Below are 11,773 nucleotides of genomic sequence, written 5' to 3'. Positions count from 1 at the left end.
CTCTGCCCTGCCCCTGCTCGGGGCTGGGAGAATTGTTCAGGGCCGAGTTCGCTGGATTCTCCCCGGAGCGCACCCCCCAACGACCCCTCCATGCTGGCTCCCCAGGACTACGGACTACAGCTGTCCCCAGCATCTGTTGGCAAAGGGGGTGTCTGCCCTACCGGCTCCAGCACGGGGGCTCCCTTCACCCCCCCCCCGGCAGCTGGCATGCTCAGGCTTGCTGTGCTGGGGGGCCGCTGGGCCCAGCCCCCCAAGGGTGCGTGTCGGTGCCGCTGGGCCAAAGTGCAGGCTGCCCCGGGGCAGAGCTGCCCCACTGGACCCCTTGCTGAGTGGGAGCAGCTCTGCCCATGCCCAGGGAGAGGCTCTGCCCCACCACGGGGGGAATCCCGGGCCTGGGGCTCCCGTGGGGCAGGAGGGGCTCAGTGCTCGCTCTCTGCTGCTGGGGGTGTTTGGCTGGGCTGGGCAAGGGCCATGTTCAGCCCCCCCTGCACTGCTGCCCAGGGGTGCTGCCTGGGGGGCAGGGCGCAGTGGGGCGGTGCCTGTCACCCAAGCGGTGAGGTGGGGCAGGACGGTGAGGGGCTGAGTCTCTGGCTGTGGGTGTGACACGTGTGTGGGTGTCTGAAGGGGCCGCCGGGAGATTGGGAGCCAGCCCTGGTGCCTGGGGGCAGCTGAGCAGGGACCAGCCCCTCCCTTTGCCCCCGGTCCTGCCCCTGCCCCAGGCAGGCCAGTCTGTCCGTCTGTGTCGGTCCTGCTGCAGGCACGGCCCCCGGTCCCTCCCCCACCCCGCCCCCAGCCAGCCCCGCTGACTCAGCAGGCAGCTCCGGGCCAGGCAGAGCTCAGCCATGGCAGCCGGGCAGGGCTGGAGGCTGGCGCAGGCCGGGGGCAGGGGCCAGCTGCAGCGGCAGTACGACGCCGTGGTGATCGGGGCAGGTGAGGCAGAGCGAGGGGCTGGCAGCTGCTGCTGCTGAACCTTGGGCCGGGGGCACCACTGGGGGGGGGGGCAGTTCTCCCCGAGCCTCGCACCCGAGCTGGCTCCACCTTGCTCTGAGCCCACGAGCCTGGGCATGCAGGAGCACTGGCCCTTTAAGACAGGCGGGGGGGGGGCAGTGTGTGTTTGTGTGTCACTACCCTTCCCCTGAGCTGTCAGTCAGCCGCCAGCTGCTTTGCTCTCTGCTGGGGCCAGCGGAGGGGGGGGCATACACCATCCGTGCTGGGCCACCACCGTGGGCTTGCCTGGCCTCAGGCTGCTACTCCACTGAGCTGTCCTGGGCTGGGGGCCCTGGTCCCTGCAGCTCCAGGCCGACAGTTGCACTCACGCCTCGTCTCCCTTCCGCTTCACCCCAGAAAGGTTTCATCTCATGGGATTGAACCCAGCTGGTAACAAGCTCAGTCCTGGGGCTGCTTTTGTTCAACATCTTCATCAATGCTCTGGAGGATGGGGTAGATTGCACCTTCTGCAAGTTTGCAGATGACACTAAGCTGGGGGAGTGGTAGATACACTGGAGGGCAGGAATAGGATACAGAAGGACCTAGACAAATTAGAGGATTGGGCCAAAAGAAATCTGATGAGGTCCAACAAGGACAAGTGCAGAGTCCTGCACTTAGGAAGGAAGAATCCCATGCACAGCTACAGACTGGGGACTGATGGGCTAGGCAGCAGTTCTGCAGAAAAGGACCCGGGGGTTACAGTGGACAAGAAGCTGGATATGAGTCAGCAGTGTGCTCTGGTTGCCAAGAAGGCTAATAGCATATTGGGCTGCATTAGTAGGAGCATTGCCAGCAGATCACGGGAAGTGATTATTCCCCTCTATTCGGCATTGGTGAGGCCGCATTTGGAGTATTATGTCCAGTTTTGGGCCCTCCCCTACAAAAAGGATGTGGACAAATTGGAGAGAGTCCAGCGGAGGGCAACAAAAATGATAGGGGGGCTGGAGCACAAGACTTATGAGGAGAGGCTGAGGGAACTGGGCTTGTTTAGTCTGCAGAAGAGAAGAATGAGGGGGGATTTGATAGCAGCCTTTAACTACCTGAAAGGGGGTTCCAGGGAGGATGGGGCTAGGCTGTTCTCAGTGGTGGCAGATGACAGAACAAGGAGCAACGGTCTCAAGTTGCAGTAGGGGAGGTCTAGGTTGGATATTAGGAAAAACTTTTTCAGTGGGAGGGTGGTGAAGCACTGGAATGGGTTACCTAGGGAGGTGGGGGAATCTCCATCCTTAGAGGTTTTTAAGGCCCAGCTTGACAAAGCCCTGGCTGGGATGGTTTAGTCGGGGTTGGTCCATAGCCAGCACTAACACACACAGTCTGAGCGCGTCAGTGCTGCTGTAATGCTGGAGTAACTGGCTGGGTTTCAACCCGGATCCTGCGTTGAGCGCTGTGTAAATGAGAACTGAACACAGGCCTGCTTAGGCCAGGGTTAGTGTTGCGTTGTCTGATCCAGGCTTTTGAACACTATATTTTGCCCGTCTGAGTAGAACTGTGAGGGTCGTGGCGCTGCTAAACTGAGTGGCCTGCAGTCACTGGTGCATTGGAACGCACGCCTGCACGCCCTGCTGCTACCAACAGCGTGTCGGGGGGGGGGGGGGGGTGCTAAGAAACCAGCGTCGTTGGGGTGTGAGTGAACTCTTGGTCCTGTGCCGCATTCAATGGCTGCTGGCCCACGAGGTTTCCAGTCGTTGGCCTGCAGGGGGGGGAGAGGGGAGGGTTGGTTAGTTTTGGCCCTGTCTGCACTGGCACATGCACAGCTGGCCAGCTGCAGCCGTGCGAGCACTCGTGTAGCCGTGCGAGGCCAATGGGAGCGAGCGTGGCACGTGACAGCATCAAACCAACTCATGGCGCAGCCGGGGCTGTCCCGCTGGCCTAGCACTGGGCACGTGTGTCTCTGGGGGGGGGTCCACATCTGCCGACATAGGCGCTAGTGTAGACACGGCCTTTGACATCTGCTTGTGGTGTTGTGTAGCCCCGAGATCCGGGTTAACATTTCCCCATGCCCCCCCAATCTGAACTGGTGCCCCAGCCTGGGCACTGGGCCATGGGGCTGGCACCCTACGCCAGCCAGGGTGGGGCGGGCTCGCGCTGGCTGATGGGAAGGGACTGGTGCCTGCAGTGGTGCAGCCGGCCTGTCCTCACGAGGCGTCGCTGGGTGAGATGAGTTCACAGGCCTCAGGCAAGCAGGTGAATGGCAGAGCCCGACCCAGCAAGGCCATGGCAGCGGAGCCGCAGGGCGGCCCTGCCCGTGGGGCGAGGAAGGATGGGAGAGCTGGTGCTGGGGGGCACGCGCTCCTCAGAGTCAGGGCCGCGCCCAGGCCCTGGCATGGGGCATTTTGTGCTGCGCTGCAGAGAGCTGGGGGGGCAGTGCTGTGGGGTGGGGACTCTGCTGGGGGGGGGGGGGCGTGGTGCTGTCGCAGGGAGGCTTCCAAAGTGGGGGGGGGGCAGGGCGGGTGCTGTGCTCTGGGAATAAGGCCGTGGGGTTTGGGGGGGGGGCCGTGTGGCAGGGCATGGGGCGTGGGGTGGGCGCTCAGTGCAGGCAGGCCCCATTTCCAGCCCCAAGCCCTACGCTCAGTCAGGGCCCCAAAGGTGTTTCCCATGCCTAGGGCAGCCCCTGCACCCGCACGGGGAGGTCGCTGCCCGCCGGGCGCTGTTGTGCTGCTGGGGCCGGGCCTGGTGGTGGGGATTGCGGCACGACTGGCACCATCGCGCCCTGGCTGCCAGGGGCTGGCGAGGCGCGGCCGGGCCCATTGGTGCCCGGGCCCATTGGTGCCCGGCCCCGGCTCCACTCACCCCCTCCCCTCTCTCGTTGCAGGTCACAACGGGCTGGTTGCAGTGAGTATCCAGTGCCTCTGTGCGACCTGTCTCAGGGCGGGGGGGGTGGGGGGGAGTCCGAGGGTATGGGGGGGGGGGCTCCGATGGGGCTATTAGGAAGCTCCCAGGAGCACGCTGCGGTCCCTGGCGTGACCTGGGTGGTGGGCCATGGGGGGGACCGGGGGGGCCGGGTGACTCATGTGTTCTGTGGCAGGCTGCCTACCTGCAGAAGTGGGGCGTGCGGACAGCTGTGCTGGAGAGACGTCACCTGCTGGGAGGCGCCGCAGTCACCGAGGAGATTGTCCCAGGTACCCCTGTCCCCCCAGCCCGGTGCCCACCTGCCGGGTTGGGCTGGGCTGCTGATGCTCCCTTGTCTTTCAGGCTTTAAGTTCTCCAGAGCATCCTACCTGCTCAGCCTGCTGCGGCCGCAGATCTACACGGAACTGGAGCTGCAGGTACTGACGCCCGTCCTGGGGGCGCTGGGAACGCAGCCAGGCCCTGGTGCTACCTCCCTCTCCCCTTCTGGGAGCACAGGGGGGTGCGAGAATCCCCTGGCCCGGCCCAGCTCACTCCCATCTCCCTGCCCTGCCTCCCTCACCTCTGCGTCTGCGGGGCCCCAATCCTGGAGCCGGGCAGTGCTCGAGGCGCCCATCTCCCCTGGCCTGTCCCCTCCTGGCTGGAGATGGGCTGGGCGGGGCCGTGATGGCTGGCTGCGCTCTGTCTTGCAGAGGCATGGGCTCCGAGTGTACGCCCGCGACCCCTACTCCTTCACCCCCATGCTGGAGGACGGGCACGCCCGGCGCTCGCTGCTGCTGGGCTGCGACATGGCTGAGACCCAGCGGCAGATCGCGCAGTTCTCCTGCAGGGACGCACAGGTACGCGGGCAGCCGGAGGGGCTGGCAGCTGGGTTCCCGGTCAATGGGGCCCAAAGCCTGCGCAGCCCGTGTGACTGGCCCAGACCTCATGCCTGCCGCTGCGCTGGGCTGGACTCGCACCGTGCCAGCGGGGCCGGGGCTGGGACTGCTCCGTGCAGCCGTCTGGGCCGGCCGCCAAGCCAGGATGTACTTCCTTGCCCTTCCCTGCCGGCCGGCTCCCGGGCAGGCCCCGGCTCTAGCACGCAGGCAGGGCGGGGTCAGTGTCCGTGTGATCCGGGGTAACCAGCGCTGGGCTGAGCCACGTCTACATGGGCAGCCGACCCAGGGCAGCGGTGGGGAGGACGCTGGCCGAGTCTTTGAGCTCCGATGCGGCCGGAGGCCAGGGTGGCCCTGGGAGCACTTGGCTGGCACGGGCGCTGCCCTGCCAAAGCGCGGCGCCTGTGGACGCCTCCCGGCGACACAAGCCGTGCCAGGAAAAGCGCAGGGGCCCCAGGCTAGCCCCGGGGCTGTGCCAGCACTGCCGGGTGGCTGACAATGGCGCCTCGGCACCCCTCGCTGCCACGGCTCGGCCAGCAAACGTCTGTACCGTGCACGGGGGACAGTCCGGGTTACCTGGGGTGAGTCGCTGCCCCCTGCTCACAGCGTGAGAGTCGTGTCTGTGCCCAAAGCGACCGGCTGCAGGCAGCACACCCTGCACTCCGCTGCCGGCTCGCATGAGCCCTGCTCGTCCTCTGCCGGCTGGCGATTCACACCCCACCGCGTTACACTCGCCAGAGGCTGCAGAGCCCCCGAGCTGGGTGCTGGGGAGTGAGCGGAGCTGCCCCACCATCTGCATGGAGCCTGGGCTGTGACCCCGCCCTGCGCAGGCCAGCCGTGTTAACCGTCCCTGCCCCGCACTGCACTCAGGCTGTGACACCCAGTGCGGCGTGGGGCCCGTCTGACAGCTTAGCGGGGCTGCGCGTGGGGCGTCCCGGCGCTTCGGCGCAGGCTCCAGCCCAGGGCCGGGGGGCTGAGGCTCAGGCTGTGACGGGCTGACCCTGGCTGAACTAACTGGGACCGGTTTGGGCGGGCGAGAGCCGGGGGGGTGCGTGGCCTGGGAGCCCAGGCTGGAGGTCCATGGAGCTGGGCAGAGCCCTGGGCACATGCTCAGCGGGAAGCCTGGCGGGGCGCGGCGCGGATCACAGCTGTGGCCCACTCAGGGCTGGCGTCTGCTGGCTTCCTCCTCTACCTCCACCCCAGGCCTATCCGAAGTACGAGGCGTTCATGAGCCGTTTGGTGTCGGCCATCGACCCGCTGCTGGACGCTGCCCCCGTGGACGTGGCCGCCTGGAGCCAGGGCCCCCTCCTGCAACGGCTCCGCGCCCTGCGAGCGCTGCAGCCCCTGCTGCGGGCGGGTATGTCTCGGGGCTGCGGGCGCGAGGGGCCAGGTGCAGGAGGCTGCGGCTGCATGCCAGGCCCCGGGCACACGGCCACCCGTGGGGCACGGAGCTGCCCCATCCCTTCGAGGGCACAGGCTGCACGGAGGTGGGCAGCTCTGCCCCTTGGCAGCTAAACCCATGGCTCCAGTGCGAGTCAGGTACCCATCCGTCCTGCCCCGGGGCAGGCTGGGCTCTGTGGGGCAGAGCTGGGCCCCAGGCCAGACTGGCCCAGGGGCTCACACTGGCCTCGCTCTGCCCTCTCCTCCTGCCAGCCGCGGGAGGGTGCGGTGGGGCCCAAGGAGCCCCCGGTTGATGGCGCCGTCTCTTACGCCCGTTTCTTTCCCCAGGCCTGGCGCTGGGGAAGCAGCTGCCCCAGTATTACCAAGTGCTCACGGCCCCGATCACCACGGTGAGTGAGGCGAGGGGCAGCGCCAGTGGTGCGGGGGGGGGGCCCTGCCTCCCTGAGGGGGGCTGGCTGCTGTCTGAGCAAACCACAGGTGGGGCTGGGCCTGCGCGGGGGATGTGGGGCCGAGCTGTGCCCCCAACCCCTGTGGGACCCAGGCCCCCACTGCAAGGCCTGTTGTGGGGGGCTCTGCCCCCCATGGGATCCAGGCCCCCTGTGCTGGGCGCTCGTTCATTAAACACCCTTCCGTTTTGCTTGCTCCCTCCAGATCTTGGCTCACTGGTTCGAGTCGGAGCCCTTGACAGCGACCCTGGCCACGGATGCCGTGATCGGGGCCATGGCCAGTCCCCACACGCCCGGCAGCGGGTAGGGTGCAGGGGGGGTGGAGAATTCCGGGTTCCCTAGGGCCCCCCTGCTCCCGGTGGGGCCAGTATCTCACCCCAGCCACCTGCGCTGGCTGCCACGTTCCCCCTCGGGCCGGGACAGCATTCCCACCCGCACACGCCAGCTCTAGGGAGCCTGCGTGGGACGTGCTGGCGCTGGGCCATGTGACTCCCCCGAGGCCTGGCAGCTGGCTGGGTTGGGGGGGGCGGGCAGCACGCTGGCATCGGCGCAGGTCCCCGTGTAGCCTCCGCGTTGGGGTGTTCCCGTGGCATCTGGGGCAGGTGGGGAGTCAGGCCTCCGGCCCCTCTCGCTGTGCTCACCCTGCTGCCATGCCTGGCCGAGCCCCCGATCTCAGGCATTACCTCCCCGGGCTTTGCCATGCCAGATGCCACGGGAGCGGGGGTGGCCATGCCCTTCTGCCCACGTGCCGTGGGAACGATGCCCCCCCCGGCCGGTATCTCTGCCCGCCCCAGATGTTAACCGTTGCCCTCTCTCCTAGGTACGTCCTGCTGCACCACGTGATGGGCGAGCTGGAGGGGCGGAAGGGGGCCTGGGGCTACGTGGCCGGTGGCATGGGAGGGGTGTCCCACGCCATCGCCAGCGCAGCAGCTGCACACGGGGCAGACATCTTCACTGAGAAGGTGCCTGGCTTGCCGGGGATGGGGCAGAGAACGGGCCCCTCCAGCCAGCCTGGCCCGGGCCCGGAGGCATTAGTGTCCTGAGTTCTTAGCCCTCCTCCTACAGCCCCTCAGCCGCCAGGAAACGGTGCCCAGAGCCTGTGAGGAGGGGCATAAATCCCCCCGGCTCGCGTGGGGGGCAGGAAGGCTGGGCCAGCCCAGCGGCACGACGTAGGAAAGGGTCACCTGGCCCCTGGCGCAGACAGCCGCACGCTCCCTGCAGCCCCTGCCCCACACCTGTGCATTGCTCGGGGCTGATCTCCCATCTCCCCCTCCCCAGCCGGTGACCCGCGTGCTGCTGGGCCCCAGTGGGGAGGCGCAGGGCGTCGTCCTGCGGGACGGGACGGAAGTGAGGAGCAAACTGGTCCTGTCCAACGCGTCACCGCAGCTCACGTTCCTGCAGCTCGTGCCGCAGGTGAGGGGCGCCGGGGGCCGGGTCGGTGGCGCGGTGCAGCACGGGAACGTCCCGGGAGCTGCGCTACCCCCCTGCTCCCTGGCAACGGGCGGCCTGTGTGCGGAGAGGTGGGTGCAGCCGGGGGTGCGGGTGTTTTCCTCGTGGTAACGAGCCCCTCCCCCAAGGAGGTGATGCCCCCCCGCCCCTGTGGGGCAGCCGGAGGAGGCTGCTCCCCCCCCCCACACCCAGTAACTAAGGGGCCTCCCAGGTGCCATCCCTGGCCAGGGAGCCCCCAAATTACCATCAAGCACAAGACAGGATGGGGGGGCACGGCTGGAGTCTCATGTGGGAGCTCGGATGGGGGGCAGGGCACGTGTTTGCTCCCCCTCCCCCATTCGTGGGGTCCATGCCCCGGAGTGTGGGGCAGGTTGTGCCCGCCAGGGGCCCTGGGCAGCGCCAGCCGGTTCCCAGGCTCGTTCCCCACTCCAGGAGCAGCTGCCGGAGGAGTTCGTCCAGCGGGTCAGGCAGTTCGACGCGCGCTCGCCCGTCACCAAGATCAACGGTGAGTGTCAGCACGGGAGCCTGTCCCGGGGGTTGGGGGCGTCCCGCTGCCCCCTCCATAGACCCCCCCCGCCGTGCTGCGCTGGCCCCCGGGGGGAGCAGGGTGCGGACTGGGATGCCACTTGCGTTAGCTGTGGGTGGAAGGAGCCGTCGTGGGTCGTGTCTCGGGCTCCGGGCGGCTCCCTGCTGCAGCCCAAGTCACAAGGGGGGGAACCGGCCTGACCTGCCGCTGCGCTCTCCCTCTCCCTGGGCCGAGCGAGCTGCTTTGGCCCCTCGGGGGACCCCAGGGTACGATGCCCGGGAGGCTCCCTGCCCCCTCTCGGATTCACCCCGTCTCTGACATCCCCAGTGGCCGTGGATCGGCTGCCCAGCTTCCTGGCTGCGCCGGATGCCGGGGACGGCCGCCCGCTGCCCCATCACCAGTGCTCCATCCACCTGAACTGCGAGGACACGCACCTCCTGCACCGCGCCTTCCAGGACGCTGGCGCTGGTGAGCCGTCCACCAGGTAGGGCTGGCGCTGGGCGACGGCAGCTGGGACTTCCACTGCCCCTCGCAGAGAGCGGCACGGGCGCGGCCATGTTCCCAGCTCTCGAGAGGACTCCTGGGACGTGGCGTCGGGACACAAAGCCCAGGCGTGCCCGTGGGAGCGCGCTGAGCCTGAGAGTGCCGTGGGGCTGGAAGGGGCTGAGGTGGGGGGACTGGGAGGGGGTTGGAGAGTCTCTGGGCCAGAGCCCAAGGCATGTTTGCCTTGGCAGCCTCCGGTCGGCGCCGGGCAGGGCTCGGGGCTGGATTCTTTCCTGGGCTGCCGGGGCTCTGACTCTTTCTCGCCCTGAGCAGGCCCATGATCGAGCTGTGCATCCCCTCGGCTCTGGACCCCTCGCTGGCTCCCCCGGGCTGCCACGTGGTCTCTCTCTTCACGCAGTACACGCCCTACGCGCTGGCCGGCGGGCGGCCGTGGGACGAGCAGGCGCGCAACGCCTACGCCGACAGGGGTAAAGGCATTAGCGCGAGGTGCTTGTTAGCGTCACGCCCACAGACACGGCCCCTTGCCCGCTGCTGCCCCCGGGTGCCCTGCTCGCCCCGTCGCAGGGAGGCGTCCCGTGCCCAGCAGCCCCTGAAAGGAGCGGCGAGTTCCCCGCTGGCCATCCAGCCCTGCTCCCCATGGCTCCCTGGGCTAGGCCCCTGGACGAGGCCAGCTGGTGACGTTAGAGAAGCAGGCCGAGCCCGTTCCCGGCTGAGCCGCGTCTCTCCATCGCTCTCCAGTGTTTGACTGGGTCGAGGCCTACGCGCCCGGCTTCAAGGCGTCCGTCGTCGGCAGAGACATCCTCACGCCACCGGACCTGGAGAGGATCTTCGGGCTGCCTGGAGGGGTAGGTGTAGTGTGAGATTCCCGGTCCACCCTTCGAAATGCTGCCAGCTGGACTCCCGGGGCCTGCCCCTGCTCCACCTCTGCCCCCGGCTCCCTGGATGGGCTCAAAGAGCCTGCCTGCAGGTAGGAGGCGGCCCCGGCTGAGTGAGGCTGGCGCGAGTTAATGACCCGGTGGCTTCCCCAGCCCCACGGTACCCGGACTTTTGGTTCAGGTGCCTGAAAACCAGACACCTGGCGACCCTAAATGGCACCCGGCCACAGACGCCAAAAACCCGGCGTGTCCGGGTACAGCCCAGATGGGTGCAGCCCACCTCACGTCTCTTCCCCTCCCGCTTCCCCCCACTGTCCCCTGCCCGTTCCCCCACTGCCTCTTCCACCCGCCCCACCCCCTTGCCCTGGCCCCCCAGGGCACTCCTCGTTGTGCAGAACTAGGTAGAAGGGGAGAATGACGGGTGCTAGGACCCCCCCCCCTGCCAAGCTGAGCAGAGTAAGCCCTGCTTGGCGCTCACAGAAATAAGGGTGGAGAGGCTGCACCCCCCAAACTATGCCCGCAGCTGGAGCAGGCTGATGAGCCGGCGCCTCCCCCCACCCGTGGTACCCGGACTTTTCATGTCTGGTCAGCCGTGTGCTCGGCCACCAGCCGGTCCCCTTTTCGGCCAGACTTTCCAGTCGAAAACCGGACACCTGGCAACCCAGCGCCCGCCCGGCCCGGTGCCCAGCCCGCCCGGCGCCCGCCCAGCCCAAAGCCGAGTGAGGGAAGCTCCAGCCCAGCTGCACGGCCTCTCGCAGTGGGGCTCTGTGCTGCAGGAGGAGGAGCCACCTCTGTTCTGGGCCTCACGCAGCCTGTTGCTTGCAGAACATATTCCACGGAGCAATGTCCCTGGACCAGCTGTATTTTGCCCGGCCAGTGCCCTTGTACTCTGGCTACAGGTCCCCGATCCCAGGCCTGTACCTCTGCGGCAGTGGTGCCCACCCCGGTACGTGAGCTGTGATCCTTCCCTTCGCACCTACAGGGCAGGACAGCGCCCCGGGCAGGCTCGCGCTGGCTTCCTGCCCCTGCCCTCCCCAAGCCCTGCGCCGGCGTGCCCGGCTGGTGAGCGTGCTGCCCCGGGAGCTGGGGAGGCCCCTCTGGTCAGCGGTGCGATTCCAGGGTGCATGCCCCTTGGGACACAGGCAGATGCTACGTGCCTTGGGCCGGGCCCTGGGGGGCAGCGTGGCTGGTGCCCGGATCCAGTGCCGAGGGTGTGTTTGCACCGGCAGCATCCCGCTGGCGCCGGGCAGGTCCTCGGCAGCGTCGGGGCCGGGAGTTCCAGCTTGCGCAGCACACGTCCCAGCCGGAGCTGTGCGGCCTGGCGGATGGCGGATGGCGGGCGGGAGAAATCTGGAGCTAGGCTAGAGAGCGTCCGCACCCTCATGGTGGAGCAGGGAGAGGGCAGGCCGGGGTCTGTGCCCGGGGTGGAAAGGGGGAGCCCCAGCCCAGGTCTCCCCACTGCCATGCAGCTGCCGTGGGCGGTGGGGCGTCTGCGCCAGGCGGGGCCGTGGTGCTGACGTGTGTGTGCTGCTGCCCTGCCCAGGGCTGTGCGCCCGGCCCCACGGCACACAGCAGCTCTGCCGCGCTACGCCCGGAGCTCCTGCACCCCCCTCAGGTGTCTGCTTCCTTTCCAGGCGGGGGCGTGATGGGCGCTGCGGGGCGCAACGCAGCCCGCGTGGCCCTGGAGGACTTCAAGCACATGTGACGGCAGAGGTGACGCCGGCCTGGCCCAGGGAACGGGACAGTGGTTGTTGTGACCTGGCCCCACGGGCACCACTCACACTCCCCCCAGCACACGCCCCTGCCCCCCCGCACTCTGTTCTCACGCTGGCACTTCTGCCCCGGCGTGGTCCCAGCGCACGC

At 68.0% G+C, this 11,773-nt stretch overlaps 1 protein-coding gene across 1 annotated transcript; it reads left to right on the top strand.

Annotated features, from left to right (window-relative positions):
* Positions 1-825: 825 nt before the first annotated feature.
* Positions 826-11,773, top strand: PYROXD2 (pyridine nucleotide-disulphide oxidoreductase domain 2). The gene is made up of 16 exons (XM_067537015.1): positions 826-930; positions 3,800-3,819; positions 4,013-4,106; positions 4,180-4,253; positions 4,527-4,673; positions 5,913-6,066; positions 6,438-6,499; positions 6,762-6,859; positions 7,377-7,518; positions 7,835-7,969; positions 8,438-8,510; positions 8,859-9,015; positions 9,348-9,502; positions 9,774-9,880; positions 10,736-10,856; positions 11,545-11,773. The coding sequence occupies exons 1-16, from the start codon at positions 843-845 to the stop codon at positions 11,613-11,615; spliced, it is 1,698 nt and encodes a 565-aa protein (XP_067393116.1). The 5' UTR covers positions 826-842; the 3' UTR covers positions 11,616-11,773.

This window comes from Emydura macquarii, unplaced genomic scaffold (genome assembly GCF_026122565.2).
Source record: "Emydura macquarii macquarii isolate MOO-44397 ecotype Brisbane River unplaced genomic scaffold, CSIRO-AGI_Emac_v2 contig_3692, whole genome shotgun sequence".
Taxonomy (NCBI): domain Eukaryota; kingdom Metazoa; phylum Chordata; order Testudines; family Chelidae; genus Emydura; species Emydura macquarii.
Note: the sequence above shows the minus strand (reverse complement) of the source record. Positions and strands in the feature narration are given on the sequence as shown.